The following is a 19,517-nucleotide window of genomic DNA, read 5'->3' as shown; positions in this document are numbered from 1 at the left end:
GGCGCTTCTCAGTTTCCTCTCCAATCTATGTACTTTCTTAAATGCTGCAAAAACAATGTAAAGATTCATTATCACTCAAATATTTATCAAAATCAAAAGAGATACGGTACAAGTATTCATTAAAAAAAAAAAAGACACTACAACTGAACGGGTACAGTCAAACACTTTAGTAGAGAACATTAATGTATAATGTGTCATTTAACGTTGAGCCTGGTATCAAACTCACACTGGCTAAACCAGACAATGAAACAAATAAGTCATTTTAATCAATAAAAAGGTACAAATATCACTGTTTAAATGCAGAATATCTGTCTCTGAAATACTCTGCCAAAATAATGCAAGTAGAAAGTTAAGAGCTCAGCTTAATGCTATGCAATTCTGTATTCTTCAATAAACTCATAACCTGCATCTAGATTCAGATCTTCAAACAAACAAAACCAATAATATTGAATATCTAAAGCTACTACTATCCTATGTACTATCCTAGTTAGTCAAAATAATGATGACTATATTATTGCTATTTAAACACGTCAAATTTCAAACACACCTAAACTATTACATTTCTTAAGCACTGCTTGTATGTACAAACCTAAGTTAGGTTGACATCGCAAAATAGACTCAAGATTTTGATTTATGGAAATTGATGTCAAATGGGCCACAAATATTTCAGGTCTTGGCAACAGGAAAGAAAAAGTAATGTTTTTAAAATCATGTAAATTTAACATATGGTGAGGATTGGATGAAATTTGTAAGAGAAATGGTGAAAATGTGTTTTCCAAAACAATTAAAATTAGTGATAAACGTTGAGCTCAATCATTGGTGTGTACTACATAAATAAATCTCAATCATAGAATTCTTTTTATTTTACTACTTCATTTTATGCTCTAAATTGTGTAAATTGCAGCAAGTGGCCACATGGTGGCGCCATCTGCAAAACAAACAGTTATTGTTTGTTAAAAAAAAATTTCAAATAACTAATAAGCAAATAAACAGTTCCAACAACATGACCTTCTTCGAAAAGGTAATACTGAAAGCTGGTTGTGAAAAAGTTATCAACACTTATTTTTGAAGTTTACTTTAATAGACTTCATTCAGTCTATAATTTGAAAGGAAATATGAAATAAATAATTGTAGTGACCTTTGAAGAGATGCCACCAGGACACACAAACCAGGAGGTGTGTCTAAACAAAGCAAGGCACATACGTGTACATTTAAGCACTATGAGAAGTACTAAATACCTCTCTGGGGTAGTAATGCTTTAGGATACTGTGATTCAGCAATGCAATTCCATTTCCATTAAATGTTTTAGGTATTATTGTTGCATAATATTGTTTTAAGTTTATTGGGTTCATATAACTGAGATTCTCTTCTAATGAATCCAGATTTTTTATTTTTTAAACAAACAAAAGAACCATAAAACCCAACTCTTCTTACAGTATTTAGGGTGATGCTAAAATGAATACTTTCTGGCCTGTGTGTTGCCTGTTGTTTTTAGTGCTGAGTCATTTCCTTGGTGTCACTCTTTGTATCTGGTGGTGAGACTTTGGACTTCAGAGCAGTTGATGGTCTTGGTCTCCTATTGGGCTGTCCAGACCTCTTGCCTCCGCGTTGGTTCTTGGCCAGCTCAGCCTGCAGACTGTTACCATTCAAACAGAGACCCTGCAGAGCCTCCAGGGCCTCATGTGCAGCCTCAGGGTCACTGTAGTCCAGAAAGGCCCTGTGTTGAGCTCCCTGCCAGGTGAGCCTCAGTGGTGTGGCCTCCCTCTCTCTGAGGGCCGTTTTCAGCTCACTAACGCGCAGCCCAGCAGGGATTCCCCCCAGGTAAACTGTGGTCACACTCAGAGTGAGCTTACGCCCGGACGTTACTTCACTTCCACCCTCTTCTGGGCCCTGCTCTTTCATGTTCTCTTTGCTTTTTCCTTTTACTGTCCTGCCGATTTCTCCCTCATAACCTCCCCTGCCATCTCCTCTGCTTTCTTTCCTCACTCTTGCTGGGCGCTGTCTGAGTTTCTGTTCTGCCTCTCCTCTTTTTTCCTGTCTAGATTCTCCCTCAGCTTCCTGCTGCGTGTTCTGCCTTGGCCTCCGTCTGGTTTGCCTTTTTGGTTGACCGGTCTGCAGTCCAGGCTCTGCTGCCACAGGCGCTGCCCCCAATGTTACATCTTTTCCAGCCTCTTCCTCCAGGGCACGCAGCTGCTTCAGGATGGGGATCTTCTCCAGCTTTTCTGTGTCCAGCTAAAGACACAAAACTGAACTCAGTCAGGCTGAAAGGCAAAGAGGGATGTGTGTGTGTGTGTGTGTGTGTGTGTGTGTGTGTGTGTGTGTGTGTGTGTGTGTGTGTGTGTGTGTGTGTGTGTGTGTGTGTGTTCCACACACAGCAAACTAATAGGCCTGCTTAGGACCAATGCAATACACCCATGCACGGGTTAAATTAATAAAGAAAAAGCTGCCAAATTAGTTTGTATTAATCCATCCTGCTTATAGCCTGGGCTTAATAGCTACCTTTACAGCAGCAGGATAGTTCATCTTCCAGGGAGTTAAAAATAAAGACAGCTTTCTTGATTTGTTGGGTCTTCAAGTGCTTTGGCAGCCTTTGATGCTGACCAGTCCTATAAAGGATATACGGGCCTATTGTTTTTACACTGGCCTGTTTGACCCGACGTCCCCCTGCCCCTGCAGAGCCAAGGTGGCTGGGCAGAGGAGCCTTTGATGATCAGACACGGCCTTCCTGTCTGTGAGGTCACTGGGTCCTGTTTACTTACATGCGTGTCTTAAGGAACCCAGAGGTTACACACAATCTCACCACATTATAAGAATAATACCCCCCATGATGTCGAGCCAAAGACAAATTGTCAAGAGGAAAAACACATTACATCTCTCTGCCAGTAGAAGTAAATCTGAGGAAGTTTAAGGTGCACACTCTAAATAAAGTCTGATTTTATTACACTCGCATGCTTAATATTTTTGTATGTTGGCTTGGAGGTATAAACACTCTTAGAAATAAATATATATATAATAAATATATATATATATATATTTATATGCACTGTGTATAAAATCTAAACTTTTATTATTACAGATTTAAAGAGTAAATAAGACTAAAGAGTGTTATTGTGAGAGTTATTTAACAAGATGCATACAATATCAGAATGTATACTGTATAATGGAGTAGTTGGTACAAGTAGTATAAGGTGTAGTTTCATAATAAGTCCAATAGGGGGCAGTGTTACTAAAAAGAAACACATCATTTTTGTCAGGTGCCCCAGACAGAGCTTTTCTCTACAAGTCTACTCTATAAGTAATAATAATCTGATCCAATGAAAGGGTCATAAAATTTTGTCGGTCTTTAAGTCAGATCAGAAGAAACCTGAAACTTCACAGACAGCTGGCTCGTAGGACCAGGTGAGACAAACTGATCGAGACTATTAGATATGCTCAATGTGTAATAATTTAGTAAAATAGGTTCAGTTTGATTTCATGACATAAAGTTAATATATTTTAACAGACATCATATAGTAGTAAAAACACTTGAATAGGTAAAACACTGGCAATAAATATGTGCTTTTACCAGCACATGTTTATTGACTGGTACAGACGTTACAAATAACACGAGATAGCTTTGTTTTCCCCGTAAGTCATGGCAGTTACCTAAATCTTTAGACAAGAAGTCTGAAATTGTATTGTGAACCTCTAAAGGATTTGCATGTTTTTTAGACCCATTAATAAGCCAAACCATTACATAATACACATTATATGCATTATTTGTTATGGAGAAACAGCCCCACTATCTCCATACTGTTATTCATTAAAGGTATCTGCAGGCTTAAAGATGCTAAACACTTTTTGAGGCATTTACAAAAAAATCTAAATAAAAACTTAATTAAATGTAAGATTTTACATTTATAACATGACAAAAAGTATGCAAATATATCACCTAAAAAATAAAGTCCAGGAGTCCTCCTTAACCATCTCATTCCCAATATTGTTAAGTGTAAAATGTTTCACGTTTATTTCTTTAGAACGAAGCCAATCATGAACATCTGACCACATTTTCTTTAGCTCTAGAAACAAATATGTGTCTATGATCCATTTAAGATATTTCCATATTACAATCACAGAAATGGCAGTTATTTAAATCTAAGTTAACCAATGTTCCTTTGATGGAAATGAAGGACTACGAAAGGAAATAATAGAGAAGGATGGGGAATGACATGCAAAGGAGGTCATTGGCGGGATGCAAATCAGGGACGTTGCAGTTCAGGTCTGGCACCTTAACAGACTTTAAAAATGAACTTTACTATGATATAAAGCTGTTGTTGACCGACAGCAACACCACAAAAAGCAAAGTTATATAAATTTACCTTCGTCCAGATGATTCCCTGTGGCTTAGGTAACTGGCAATTGGTTTTAATAACTGTGGTGGGAGTGAGAATGTAGTCTACAGTCAGGTCATGACTTCCCATTAGCTCCTCTGATATGTCCACCACCTGAAAGCACAAATATCAAGATTACTGCTGAAACAACACTTTATCCAATTTTTTTTTAATCAAGACAGAAGGAAACTATTTGTCTATCAACATCTTAAATATGAGTGTACCCACATCAGTTAAGATGAAGCTCCTTTTTACACCACTGCCTGCTTTTTAAAACCATTTTAACGCTACTCTTTTTATTCGTCAAACAAGTAAACTAACCTGGCAGTCATGGACGACAGTAACCACCACAGTTGACTCATCCACCGCTCCCATTGAAGCCATCATGGCATACTCCATGTCAGCAAAGCCCTCTCCTTTTCCAATCCGAACGCCTACAGGAGAAGGCGGAACCATGAGAGTGTTTTAAAAAGGTACGTTTTGCATTATGTAACATTATGAGAATCACACTATACACTAATTGTTTAAGCAGCGCTTCCCTGGACCACAAGTTCACTGAATGTGTATGACACAGAAGTAAATGATATTTGGATTACATTCATCATTTTTTTTTTTTATAATGCAAAAACAGGATTTCCTCCTAAAAACAGCAGTAAATTCTAAACACGTCAACATGGTGAGGACAACTGTGGTAATGTTTTCAATTTAAGAAAAAAAATGAAGTTTGATGGTAACATGGATGAACCCTGTGTAACACGCACTTTTTGAAAACCATCCGGAGTGTACAAATGTCTAGTTCACATGCGGCACTGCAGTTATGTCAGTAAATTTGACAATTTACATGGAGGGCAGAACAGAGCTGAACCCACAAAGATCAAAGTGGATCTGATTGTGCACATTTGCCCCGATTCTTATTTCTGTTTGACTTCAGATCCCCCTGGCAGGGTGTGTCCTGCTGCCTCAGAGAGCTAAAACACATGCATTGATCCCAACACAACATTTAACATGACTGTAGACCTCTGTCATGTGATTTCCATCCTTTTAGTCTCCTGTCATTTTCCACAGTGTAATAAACAACCCTTATAGGATATAACTGCTAATCTTCCAGGAACTGGTTTACCAGAGTCAGCATCTAATTACATACTGAGGCTTCAGCCAGAGTCATTTCTCCGAGACAATGTGACGTTCATTCCATGGAGACCTGGATGGATTATTATACTGATGACATTTTTTGCTCATCGAGCTTTATCGGTCATTAGTACTTCAACTGAAATAAACAATTTAAAATTTTGACATTTTAGATAATTTACTGCCCGTTTGGTAAAACTGGTCTTGAATTTACAGCACTGCTGATCAACCTTATTTATAAAACATGATAAAGTTCCATAAATAAATAGCTCAATATTAGGCATCTGTTTACACTAGTTTATCCACTAGTGGAGGAAATCTGCAAAATATTTATTCTACCAATGTTAAATTGAACGTGTATAGTGATGTGGTGAATTGTTTCCAATAAACACTCACCTTTCTCTGACACCGCCACAGAGCCAACCACCACCAGGTCTACCTTCACCTTTGCATCCAGGCCGACAGGCACACTGAAGTCTTTCACACCCTGATGAAGGTTCAGAGGACAACAAGGACAAAACAACAACAGCAAAAAAATAAAAGAAATCGCAATAGTTGTTGGGGTTTTATGAATAAAATTCTGGCTTAAAATGTGGATGAAGCTCTGTGAAGAAAGAAATTCATACCTGAGAGGAAGAGCATATGCGTAGCTGTTCCTTGCTGGCCTCTTGAGGAGGAGTAATCTTATTGAAAAGACCGGTGCGAAGACGAGGAGTTGGGACCAATAAAGTTTTCCGTGCCTGCAAAGATTACCAAAAACATGTGCAATCAAAGATTCAGTTATTAACAAGACTAATGCAGAACAAGATGAAAATCAGGCTGATGGTAAAAGTAACAAATATTAAGTAGATTCAAAGCACTGATATGCCTGAAATGTCACACTATAAGAAGTGAACCAGCTGTAGTACAGATTCTATCAAATTCTAAAGTCCAATAGAGGATCTGTAATTTCTCATTTAAACTCAGGTCAAACTGAAATGATGACAAAACTAGCAAAGGAGCAGAAAGGATTTTCTGTGGCAGCCTGGGGCACTCTGGTTCTTGGTGTCTTTTTCCCAACAGTGCAGTGCTACCTCTAGCACTGCCATCCGGGCCCCCTCCAGAGGTTTATCAGGATCCACCTTCACCTCAGCCGTCTGGGTGAACACCTGCAGCTCCGACACCTTGGCGCAGGCCACAAAAGCACCCTGAAGAAGAAAGGAGGGCATTTGGTGACAGGTTTAAAGTCAACTTACTTCCAGAGTGACAAAGCGTGCCTGCTCCTGGGGTCTGTCTGGGTTTACTTTGACTGTATGGCTGGACATGAACTCCTGCAGCTCTGAAAGCCTGTTGCATGCTTGAATTGCTCCCTGGCCAGCGAATACACAGGAAAAGAAACGCATAGATGCACAGGCAGGTCAGCCATTAATCATTCCAAGTCAAGAACATCAGTCATAAGCTGTAGTGGAAACCTGATTCCCTGGTGTCGTTACTGTAGCGCCAATTTTACCTGTACATTAATTAACAGAACTGTTATGTCCAATTATTTACTTTCACAACATACAGAACACCGCTAACCTGAACAAGGGCGTTTAAAAAGAGCGTCACTGTGTATTGTTAGTTTACATTAAGAAAACGTATATTTGAACTGATTTCTGAAGAAAAGACTTGATATAAAACAGAATACACTAGTGGATAATCTGACATTTAAAAAAAAAAATTTAGTCATTGTGCACAGAAGGCTTTTCTCTTTAATTGTATAACCTATTTCCTCTTTAAGTCCGTTTCTCTAGTTCGTCACTAATTATAATTAGCCGAGTTAGCCTACACGCTGTTTCATCAACTTGCAGGAATAAATCCAAAATGAAACTGCTTTCACAGGTATATAGAAATGCAGCTCGTGCAGAGTCGATGGTGTGTTTTAAATAGCAGCATCGTGTTGGTGTTGAATCGCTGCGTCGTTGCTCGACTTGCTTTCACCTGCCTTGAAATTTGGGATTCTGTTGTGAACAGGCCGTGGAAAGTTGGCCAGATTTTGTTCTTCTATGTAGTCCCAAACTTTCTGACGAATGTCCCACTTCGAGGCTCCTGCAGAGTAAACGACACAGAAACGTAAAATGAAGCGAAAACGAAGCGACATCACATTCACGACAGCAGCGAGCCGACATTCAATTTTACCCGACCAACAAATGTCAGACACTTAAACCTACCTGGACTTATGTTTATGACGGGCTCCATTGTGTTATTAGCGGTACAAATTGACTTGTCGACTACACTTCGAGCATTCAAATCGTACACGTGAGCTCTGTAACGTAATACTGGAGGAACAGCTGCTTGCCCATGTTTATCATTGCTACGGCGGCCCAGAAGGACGAACTTTACGAAACGCGATAGCGGAAATGGTTCAACCTCCAGGCAACCGTAGATAAATGGAGGTAGGCCCATAGCCTGCGTTCAACCCCATACCGTAAAAATAGACAACTTTGCAAAGCTTGTATTTGGCGTGAGTATCTATTAACTTGTATTTAACACTGCTTTGCTACTTGATTGTACGTGAAGTCAAGTTAATGTGTATATGGCACCTTTTCACCAAAGCAAGTCAATGTGCTTTAGATAAAACAAAAAACACAGTGCAGCTCTTTTCCGTTACTCTACCAAACGAGGCCAAAATTTGTGAATAAGACAAACAAAATCTCGGCATTTCACAGTAAACGAGTTTGTTTTTTGTTTTGTTTTTTTAATCTGAGACGCAGTTCCCGCACTGCTGGATGAATGTATATTGCGCATGCGCAAAAAGTGCATCAGTGCCCCTTTTGCATAAGATCCTAATGTGACATATGGATAAACACTTTTATCTTGCATAATATTTTAGTGCTTCAGATCAAAGTCCCCAAATTTACAGTGTAATTATATGCCAGTAATGATATGTACTGGGGTCCAAAAGCCTAAAACCAGTTTAAAAATCTGTCATATTTTCATGTAATAATCATAAATTTATCAAATTTTCTTGCCATCTTTTCTGATGAATGACTCATTTCACGTAAATGTCTAGCTTTGAGTTTCTGAAACACTTAATTTGCTGATCACAGAGGTCAACAATGTAATGAGCAGCTATAAGATCCACCCCACAGAATTAGGTGTATTGATTTCAGGTTTGAAGTCATTCTCAAAATGTTCACTGTGGATTATCCAGTCTAAGGTAATACCCATCATTATGTTTTAAACCACTGTGGGAAAAGTTGGGGATCCTGAATACACCCTTTAACCGTTTTTTTCTAGCCTATATGATCAATTGTACTTACAATAATATGTATTCTTCATTTAGTGGCTGGCAGGCTACTGAGCTACCCTAACTCTTTAATAATGCCAGTACTCTAAGAAAAATGGAAGACTGGACTTAATATGGCAATTTTCTTTGTCCGCTGTATCTGTTTTGTTTTTTCATTTTGGCTTTGTGCATTGGGAGCAAAACTTGTTTCTCTTGTAATTAATAACATTGCTGAATCCAACTCATGCTCCAAAGCGTTTCATACTGGGGTCAATTAACAATGTTTTCTAAGTACAAAGTGTACTTCGACTCTTTTGATGTTGGCAAAATTGAAGAACACAATCACATGACTACCTGAAGTGATCAGATCCTGCCACTAGAGGGCGAGCTCTACCAGCGTATTCCTCTGAGGAGACAGACGCACCATTTCTTTCTTTTTTGGAGGTTTGGGATTCGTATTTTCGCCAAGTATCACAGACAAACTGAATTTAACTGCCACGTATCTCCTTTTAATCACATGTCTTGCTGTCACCCAGGCACCACGTCTGAGATGTTTGACATCATAACTTGCCTTCATCCACATATTGTTATGCCAGATTTATGCATATGTGAACTCGTACACTCTGGGATGGTCTTTCTCCCCCACACCCAGTTTCCCCCCTCCAGTGGTCCATAACCCTCCCTGACACCCCATCCCCATTCTCTCTCAGTCTGGGCAGGCTGCCAGCTCAGCCCTCCCTCCCTCTCTCCCTTTCTCTTTCTCTTTCTCTCCCTCTTTTGCTCTGGATCTCTCTCTGTGTATTCTGTACATACCAAGCCAAGCCTCACAATGCTGCGTTCACTAAACCAAGTGGCTTAGTAATTTGCTGCGATGTCGCTGTTCCCAGACCTCCCTCTCTGCGCCGCTCTGTGAGGCAGTGCAGCAGTCAGACAGCTCTGATGGCTGAGCGAGGCAGGTGGGCTGTGCGACAGGAGACACCACTATCACCTGTTCGGGAAACATAGAAGAGCAGCAGCGGACAAAAAAGGGAGCAGAAACCACAGTCAGTTGAGGGCTTAGGTCTCACTGTGTCCACCCCTCTTTACTCTCTCATATGCACACACACATTCACACACTCCCCTTGCCTCTCCCCTCTTTCTTCCCTATTTGTCTCCTCCACTCTCTGATGCTGGTGTGAACAGCAGGACACCCGCTGAGCTGCATGGAGGCACAGGGAGGGGCAGGGAGCCCAGGTAAGAGCCATTTTCTATTCTTTCTGTTCTGTGTCCTCTGCTTTCACCCAGTATGTATTGTATGCAATAGTGTCTTTTTTTCTATTTTGAGTGACTTGTGCAATGAGGAATCTGCCTGCTGTCTTTCTTCATATATTTGTAATTGGGGACTTGCTGAATGATTGGACCATCATCTCCTTGAATAACGTTAGTGATATGAGTAACTAACTCTTGTCCAGTCAGGAGTTTATCACTAATATCGGTTAAATCTAGATATAACAGTACAACAGTGCTCTATCTGGGATCTTTTCCTCATTTCTACATCCAAGCCTCATGTTTAATCTGTATGGCCTCACAGTGCAGTTTAAAAAAAAAAATGTTTACCACTATAGCTCAACCACACAAAAGCTGAATTGATGAAATACAAATTGCAAAACAATAGTGGATGCATACGGCCTTTGTGTAAAAGCCATCCAGAAAAGCCTGTGCTATGTGGTAGCACTGAACAATGCATCAGTGGCAGTATACGGGTACCATCATTCAAAGGGCTGATGTTTTGGCTTTACATTTATCTACATCGCTTGACTTGGATACTATTAATAGTATCCAAGCCTCTATTAATAGTATCCAAGTCTTAAATGGCATTCCCATGTGCTGCAGGAAAAGATCGGACATAAACTTTGATAAATGAGAAGATATGCATCTCATAATATTCCAAGTGAGGCAGAGAGGTGGTTTATTTGTCACTATATTACATTAGTTGTCACCTATGCATTCAACCTCTATTACTTTGTTGTGCCTTGGGGTCAAATATTTTTTCTGCCACTGTAAATTGCAATTTTTGCAGATACAATATGTTTTCTAATTGGACGATGCCTTTTCCTGCTATGTTTTGTTCCAACTATCATTATTTACTTACAGTAACTTTTGGCAGTTGTACAGTACATCTGTCTCATCCTCCCTCCCCCTCTCGCCGTCTTTACACCTCCCTCCATCTGCCTCTCTGTCGAGGGTTAGGTCAATCGCAGACTGTGTGGCTAACAGCTCGAGACAGGGTCAGACACATTCTGAAAAGGGTCCACGTGAGACAGCAAACTTCTATTCTCATAATTTCCTGTGGCGTCTTCCCAGCCAGCTCAGCAGGTGGTGGATAGATCAGACCATCTGTGTAAACTTGTCTTCCTTTTACATGTGCATAAAAGTGGCTTTCTTAAAAGCTCTTTTTGTCTGTCACTGATTAACATCGCGACTGAGAACCAAACTCATCTTAATATGTGGGCATACATGAGTCATACTGTATAGTCAGAGCCAATATAGCTACACAGGTGTGGATTTGTTTTTATGTATCTGTGGTCTAAAACAAGCGCCTTTTCTTTATGTCACATATAGTCAACCATGTGGACTCTACATTTCATTACACAACACACAGAGGATGAAAAATATGGCAAATATGTTTGGTATGAATGCACTGCAACTCCAGAGTCCACTATTCGATAGATGGAAAGAAATAATGTGTCTTTGCTGAAGACGATGACAAAAATGGAAACCCAAGCTGCTGGTAGATGGTCTAAATATTGAACAAACATTTCATTATAACAGCAGAGGTAAAGCTATAGTTTTTCAGTTTGTGTGGCTCCTCACTGGGGCCATTGGTCAATTACCAGAAATAAACACCGTACTTCTCAGGGTCCAATCAGAATCCGTTATGTTCAGCCTTTGCCTGGGCTGTAGCACACTTTTCATCTGAAATAAGAAATTCAATGCTCTTGGAACATACTGCAAGTAGAAATGGTTCCAGCCATCTGGTGAGGCCCACCGGGAAGCTGTTCTACTCCCACACTATATTGCGTCAACTTTGCATTTTATCATGAAATGACTATACAGCAATAATTTATGCAAAATGTTGCTCTACACGCACGACTCTTATTTGTTTTCATTTTAGATGTACATTTTTAGTGGTGTGGTACTGTTAGCCTCCAGCTCTCTGACCCTCTAAAAGACAGCAGGTGTATGGATGAATGGATAGTTTACATTGTGATACAGTATATTTATCCAGCAACTCCTGAAGTACTGGTTACCTTCTCTTTTCTTACCATTAAATGTGCATCACTTCTGTACACCTGTCCTTTCATCACCCAGCCTTCTTCCTCACTGTACTGTGTTTTCAGCTGTGTCAAACAGGTGAACACTTAACCTTGATCAAGTTTAACCAATTCAGAGTTTATGCACGCTCCCGAATCTGCAGGCATGCTATTTTAAGTGCTTTCTATTTTCAGACTTCCTTAACAGCCTGTGTGAACTTTTTTTGAATAGATATTTGAGATTGTTTTCCAACCGGCTTTGAGTGAAGTGCATGACTCGGCTTTCAGCATTAATTTTCTTTATAGAAATCTCAAAATGACAATAATGTAACAATTAATGAATTAGACTTCTTCTCAAAGCATTTTAAGCCACTTTCAATGACTCATACAGCTATAAGACCTTTAACAAAGTGTGTACACATGCACACAAACTGCTCATATTTAAAACCTGTTTAGACTGTATGGATGTTAGGAAGAATGTATTATAGGGCAAAATGCCCAAAAAAACTGAGATGCCTAAACATTAGGAGGTGTGTGTACCTGGGGATTAATGGGTGGCTTCTGTCTGAGTTGGAAAACACATAATTCTGGTTACACAAGCAGGATTATCACTGATAAACACGGGAGCGAGCACTGTCTTCTGTAAGTACGGTAAATCTCCAAGTAATTCCTTCTTTTTCATTACCACAAGATGTGTGTCCATATTATTGTGATGCCTCAAATTGTGCTCCATTAGATCTAAGGCTGATGGAGAAATAAAACAGTTTATAATGTCATCTTTTATTTCAAATCTTTACCTTTTTATTCTCTTTGCTCACCCTCTGTTACTGTGTCTGTCTGTGATAACAGAGCCCAATAAAGACATCCAGAAGCTGCTGAAGCCCTCCAGCTCAGGTGACCTATCCAAGGAGCTGTTCCAGCACCCATTTGGGGAGGAGGAGGGCAGCCTGTCAGGACACTCTGCTAGCCTGCTGCACATCACTGAGAAGAGACGTAAGTCACATGGGAAGGGGTAAAGAGAGGGTGAGTGAAATAGTGGCGAATATTCATTGGCTTTAAAGAGGTGTTACGGTTTAATTATGGGTGGGAAATACCTGATCAATTGCGAGTGTCTTCAGTGAAGGAGATAAGGAGAGCAGAAGATTTCTCCTGTTAAAGAGAGTCGTATCGGTGATAATTAATCCTGGGTTGCGTTGTAAAATCTATTGATGCATAATGAATCTTGTGGAGCACTAATACATTAGTTACGCACACATCATTTCACATTTATAATTATGGGCTATCTTTAGTATATTTTTGTCCCATATAGTCAAGGTTTATCTTCTCAGGTCTTGAATCCCGCTGAAGGATCATTGCCTATTTTAGGTATTCTGGTCCCACAGCCTCAAAGATCACTGCACCAGAGCTTCCACTGAAAGGACTCATTGTGCATCAGTCCTATACAGAGGCTTCCTTGTATGTGCCAGACTCCCAGGGCACAGAAAGGCAGAGAGGGATACAGGGGCTACATGGGTGACAAGACAACCTTTATGTGCTTCACCAACTAAACACGTTTTCAGAGTGACAGCTCCCCCAGAGGTCTGTGTCTCTGTGTAACCCACTAACTAGCCATGTACCTGGCACGTCCGCTAATAGGATGTGGTAAGATATGTACACGGAGACAAAGACAAGCCAAGACCAACCGTAAGAAACATCATCATTTGTTCAAATATTTGATCAAAAAGATGATGTCAGCTAAATGATCGGTGCTCTGACTCAATGTTATTTGTCAAGGATTTGTAAAGCACCACATTGTGCAGCTTCACCCTGAATGACACAGAAACAATTCTCTACTAGTGCCGCAGTTTTTCTCTTCAAAAAAGGGGGACCACAGTTGCTCCTGAGTCATCTGCAACATTTATTTTTAGTCCCAGGGCAAACAGCATACCTTAAAAAAACGAGCATCTTATAAGTATCCCAGAAAAGATCAAGTTAGATTTTGGTTTGCTGAAAATACAACATTGAAAAACAGCAACATGCAGTACAGGTAGATGCACAGATAAATACAAACCCATATAGAGCTGCAGTGGGAACAAACGGCATTTTATTATTGTGATCAGGCGGATGAGAGGGAATTGATGATTAAAAAATGTATGTTGACTGCTCATACTCTGTGTTTCTGTAAAAGCAGAAACGGACAGTCGCAGTGAGGAACAAAGGAATTTGGGATTTCCAAAGAAAACGCTTGGGCATAGCTTATGTTATTCTATGAAAACATGTCACAAAAGTCTTCCAGTGAACCGTGCTTTATTTACCAAACACCATCAGGGGGATGAATAAAGCATGATGTACTTGAGAAGAGTTGTGTGGCATGTTTTCATTTTGATGCACTCCCATTGAAACACTCACTGGTCTGTACCTTGCTGTGTTTGCATTTAGAGTTACAAATTACAGATTATTCCCTTGTCAGTTCTTGATTAGCATCTGGACAAGGTTATATATTTTGTCTTTGAACAACACTGTAAAATGGTGCATGGACTGCAGTCATTGGGAGGGAAAAAAAAAACACTTGCTAAAGATTGTATTGGTCTCTGAACAATAATTTCTTTAGCAACTGTTTTTTTGGCACTGCATGTTTGGTAGTTCATCCTCGTCTCAACTGTATTCAGTCCATCCGAGCACATAACAATCTGGACTGATGACCTGAGTGGCCAGAGAGAGAGAGAGAGAGAGAGAGACAGACAGACACAGAGAGAGAGAGAGAGAGAGAGAGAGAGAGAGAGAGAGATTATTCAGATCCAACATGCAAGGCACATCCCTCCTACTCTCTTATCTCTTCTCCCAAATGTGAACCCCTCCCTCATACACATCCTCCTATTCTTTGTTCCTTCAGTTGAATCCATGTGTATCTTTACATGCAGAAAAGGGAAAGGAGGAAAAAGGGAAATAAAATAAAAGGAAAACTTCTTTAAGAACACCAAATTAACACCATGAAAACAATTATCTTTTTGCTGTGGTTTTCAGAATTAAAGGAAACTTCACATTGCTTTGCAGTGAAATGAGGTGACGTTCATTTCACACACATTGACTACAAAGACATGAATATTAGGGGCATGCTGAAAAAATAAAATATACATATATGTCAGGAAGGATTAAAAATTAATCGGAACACAAAAATGTGACTTTACAGACCACCAGCCTGTTTGCTTTCTGTGAAAAGGAGGTGGTCGTCTCTTGGATCTACTTAAGATGGAAGACCCTCCGTTTTTTGGTCTCAGCACAAATTCTCAGTCCTATCCACCGACATCTCGGAGCTCCCCTGATTGGCTTTTGAAAGGGAGGCAGTTGTTTCAGTGGGTCTGCCTGGGATTGAAAACATACTGATCAATTATTCAGAGAGACAGGGTGTGGAAGAGGGGAAAAAAAGAGATGGAGGAGAGGTGGTTAAAAAACAAACGCAGCAGGATAGGAATAACCTTGTAACCAATTGAAATGAATGGCTGAAAATGGAGAGTGTGATTTGTTTTACAAAATGCCTTTCTGTCATCTTCATCTACTTTCTCTCTCTTCCGTTTCCCTTTTATTGTTTCACATTTAACTTCTTACCTAGCTTTAGCGCTCCCTCTTCTCCCATCCTCCTGCTTTTATCTTCATCTCCTCCCACACAATTTCCTCCATGTTTAACTGCTTCTGGTTTCTTCTTACATCCCAGAAGGGAGGTTCGAAAGGACAGATAACCTTATGCAAGAAACTTTCAGCCTGGAGAAAAAGTAAAATCTATTCACAACCACACTAGAGAAGCAATTTGTAGTGATGAAAAATAGAAAACAAACAAACAAAAAAAAATGTTTACATGAGTTTCTTCAACCATATTTGCAGTGTTTCTCCACTGAATAATTGTTAATTGTTTTTAAATGTCCCTTTCTTTTGCCATATGTTTTGATGCTTTTATGTGAAGCACTTTGAATTGCCTTGTTGTTCAAACGTGCCGTACAAATAAACTTGCTTTGCCTTGAATATAACCAACCACTATCAGACAGCAGACATAGACGCATGACCAGAGCTTTGGATGTGAAATCGCTCTGACTGTTGAGTCCTACATAGCTGTGATGTGTGATAATGCAGGGAGTGCCATTTGTATTCTCTTATCATCACTACCTCTTTATTTTTCTATCCACGTGTCTCCTGGTATTTCTGGTGTTGAGTGATCTTAATATATTTTAAACATGGCCCAGTGACCAACCACTGCCTCAGCAAGATGAATCGTCTTCTACAAATCAATATGTGCTCTATCAGGAGGAGGATGCAGGGAATTAAATGTAGCAGCAGACAAAGAGCTGCGGGAGATTGGCCATGCTTCCTCAGCCTGAAACATTGTTTTGAAACAGCCTGGAAAACAGCACGCGAACACTACAGGATAATAACAGCTTTCAACCCGTCGTGCAACCCCTCGCTTTCTTTGCACCCACGGACGACCAATCATGCGTTTCATTCAGACTTGACTTAACATGGCAGGCTGGTGTCCCGTGAATATGACCCCGTTGTGTGCAGGAATGGAGAGTCCTGCCTGCTGAAGTATCAGGAGCCTGTGGAGAAATTAACAGGTGCAACACACCCAGTGGAGATTACAGTGCGTTACAGAACTGGCTATTTTCATCTTCACTGAGCTCTCGTTTCAATTCATCAGCCACTGCCTGTGTCGACACACAGGCGTCATGCTGAAACAGAGACTCTGACTACAGCAGGGGGGCAAATTCAAGAAATGTACTCTGTGAAATATCTCTGCAGTAGAGAGCAAGAGATGTACAGATACAAGTGATCAAAGGAGTAAAAATGAAATTGATTTTACAATAGTTCTTCAAGAGCCAACTATTGATCTGATCATGAGTACAATGGAGATTCAAGAGAAGCTTACTCAAGTTGTTCAAAATATGTAGTTAGTCGTTCCACTTCTATTAAAGAGCAGCTTTTCTTCTGCACTGTCAGCAAAAGTGAGTGGATCATTTTAATCTCTGCTCTTCCCTCCAGACTAAAAGCGTGTCGTTTTCTCTCTCTGCCTCACAGAACCACTGAGTAGTGTGTCTTCTTTAGAGGTGCACTTTGACCTCCTGGATCTGACTGAACTGACTGACATGTCTGACCAGGAGCTGGCTGAAGTGTTTGCTGACTCGGATGAGGAGAACCACAATGAGTCCCCAGCTGGTAAGGCCTATTTAAAGTACATTTATGTTACAATAAACAATAATAATTTATAAAAAAAAAAACAACAACATTAGTTTGTTTCAAGGTTTGTAAGAAAAAAAAATGCACAGTCATGTAAAAAACTACGTCTCATGCAAATTGTTGACTTTCTGACATGAGAACAAGCAAACATTTGATACCCTAATCAAGTTAGATATCATGCCAGAGCATGTAATACACCCATCAGTCCACAAGTGGGTGCTGTGTCAGTGTCACATTTTGCCTGACCCAGGCGTAAAAAGCATGTATGTATGACCAAGGTTGCAGAGGGTCATGTGAAGAAGCCACCAAGAGTGATAAAGTCCATGTAAGTAGAAGTTTGGGAAGAGTCTTTCCCGGGAGACCGGTGCTTCAGTGGATGAGAAAAATAATGTCAGTTACGTAATGTAACATTCTACTTTAATGACATACATGCATATAATGTTACTACATGTTACATAAAGTTATTTATTTTACCCAAACCATGATCTTTTCCCTAAACCCAACCAAATGGTTGCCTTTGCAACCTTTTGCCTTATAATAAAATTTTAGTTTGAAGACTTGGTTTAAAGTGAGAGTATAGGTTAAAGTTAGAGTATTGGTTAGGAATAGAGCAGTTATATTTTAGTGTCCAGGAACTGATTAAGTCCTCTAAAGGGATGGAAACGCAAACCTGTGTGTATGACTGTGGGTGTGTGAGAGTGTTTTTATATCATTATGGCCCAGCAGGGTCCTAAAAAGGCCTGCTGAGTTATAACGATCTGAAATGTCATGTGACCCCTTCAAGGACTCATTAAAAAGTCCCTGAAGTGAAAAGAGCAGTTTGCCTGGTCTAACGATTCTTACGAGACATTTATATTTAGATTATGGAGATTAGTCTCATTTAGAATACAAGTGATTTCTTTTATTCTGAAAAGCAGCAAGGAAAAGATATGTTGAGTTGGGACTGCATCCAATCACACACAGGCCAAATTAATCAAATGCAGTACAGTAGATGAGCCTTGTGCATATTAAAGAGTGGAGACAGTTCACTGCAGCAGGTACAAAAGAAAAGACGAGCACATCTTTCTCACTATTTGCATGGGGAAGCACTAAATATTTACCATATTTCCTGCATGTGGACAGTGAACTCTCTCCTCTGCTACTCCCGCCTCTCAGCATGCACATAGAGCTTCATGCCAGCCCACGAGCTAAAGGTCCGGTTTAAGCAACATAATGCATATTCTGTGCAAGGATAGTGTTGGTACACATTTCCTAACAAAATAACAAAACAGACTTTCAATCTTGGTTTTATCATTAATTATGGCTGTAATGAATTCTCATACTCTGTGTGAGAGTACATAATCGGTTCAAAACAGGAGGATGTTGACTACATGTACGCAGATATCTTAAGACGGTTTGAATCTGCAGTCTGAATCCACTGAAACCCACAGTGCTGATTGTGTGATCAAACATGTCAAACCTTAACAAGCATCTTAAAACCTTACGAAACAGGGCTTTTATAATTTCCCTTATACGCGCTCCTCTCTTTTCAACAGCATCTTTCCCTCCCTTCCTTCTCATTTCTGTTTCTTGCTAATGTTCTATATCATGGCACAGCTTGTTAAATGTGAGATATCCACAGGGCCATCTGTGCTATATGTTGCTGCCTGAAGCGCCACAGACACTTATTTAAATTAAAGATGTATCTTATGTCCAGAAATTATTTTCCTTTGTCTCCACTGTTTTATGCACAGTGTTTTATGCATGTATGTACTGTAGGGTATATACAATGATATGCTGACAACCGTAGTGTTAGGCTTCAAACATTACAGGAACTCTACCAACTCAGTCACACTAGATCGGTGATAGCAGCCGATTTACTTAAACCTCCAATTTTTGGAACATTGAGACCCCAGTAGAAACAAGTAGTGAACAAAGCACTGACATATTATCACCTTATTTACACAGTTCCAGAGCAGCATTATTCATTGGAGTTGTTTCCTGGTGAATAACGGCAAATTAGCAGCACTATGATCTGTTCACTTATGATTTTAATGTCTTTGATGCATCATGTCAAATTTTGCTCACATTACAAGATCAATTTATTGAATAGTAGTAGCTCTACAAAGTTTGACAGCTTTTAAAAAAAAATATAAAAATATGCTCTTATTCACTCAATCATAATTAAACACATGATGCACGAGGTTCTGAGAGCATCTAAAGAAGTTGACTGACGTTCAGGGTAAAACTGAAGCCTTAAACAAAAAGTCTGTAACTTAATATATGACATAGCCTCTC

At 39.8% G+C, this 19,517-nt stretch overlaps 2 protein-coding genes across 3 annotated transcripts in view; one reads left to right on the top strand and one right to left on the bottom strand.

The window, feature by feature from the left end:
* dbndd1 (dysbindin domain containing 1) overlaps positions 1-19,517 on the top strand; it is a 191,637-nt gene that overhangs the window by 166,852 nt on the left and 5,268 nt on the right. Inside the window, exons 2-4 of the mRNA XM_069693630.1 lie at positions 9,928-9,978; positions 12,888-13,031; positions 17,082-17,219. Of these exons, the coding sequence (XP_069549731.1) occupies positions 9,948-9,978; positions 12,888-13,031; positions 17,082-17,219 (313 nt within the window). The 5' untranslated portion in view covers positions 9,928-9,947. The remainder of the gene's footprint in view (positions 1-9,927; positions 9,979-12,887; positions 13,032-17,081; positions 17,220-19,517) is intronic.
* On the bottom strand, positions 69-7,847 carry mthfsd (methenyltetrahydrofolate synthetase domain containing). 2 transcript variants are annotated; one of them, XM_069693608.1, is made up of 8 exons: positions 7,688-7,847; positions 7,462-7,565; positions 6,572-6,685; positions 6,125-6,238; positions 5,895-5,985; positions 4,692-4,804; positions 4,359-4,484; positions 69-2,232 (listed from the first exon to the last, which is right to left on the bottom strand). In XM_069693608.1, exons 1-8 carry the CDS (start codon positions 7,713-7,715, stop codon positions 1,492-1,494), a joined length of 1,431 nt encoding a protein of 476 aa, XP_069549709.1. In that variant the 5' UTR covers positions 7,716-7,847; the 3' UTR covers positions 69-1,491. The 2 variants fall into 2 exon arrangements, with proteins under 2 accessions (XP_069549709.1, XP_069549708.1); XM_069693607.1 differs by lacking the exon at positions 6,572-6,685 and adding an exon at positions 6,734-6,843 and having other exon boundaries at positions 7,458-7,565; positions 7,688-7,806.

The sequence above is a fragment of the Brachyistius frenatus genome, unplaced genomic scaffold (genome assembly GCF_029030835.1).
Source record: "Brachyistius frenatus isolate BFR_SWC_R1_liver_20210118 unplaced genomic scaffold, ASM2903083v1 Contig_15, whole genome shotgun sequence".
In the NCBI taxonomy this organism is placed as follows: domain Eukaryota; kingdom Metazoa; phylum Chordata; class Actinopteri; family Embiotocidae; genus Brachyistius; species Brachyistius frenatus.
This window is presented reverse-complemented; position numbering and strand designations above follow the sequence as displayed.

Coding starts and splice junctions, on each gene's coding strand:
- mthfsd (XM_069693608.1), bottom strand. CDS start 7,715: ATGGAGCCCGTCATAAACATAAGTCCAG. Junction 5,986..6,124: donor GCATATGCTCTTCCTCTCAG/GTATGAATTTCT, acceptor AACCTTCATCAG/GGTGTGAAAGACTTCAGTGT. Junction 4,485..4,691: donor CTGTCGTCCATGACTGCCAG/GTTAGTTTACTT, acceptor TTGTGCTTTCAG/GTGGTGGACATATCAGAGGA.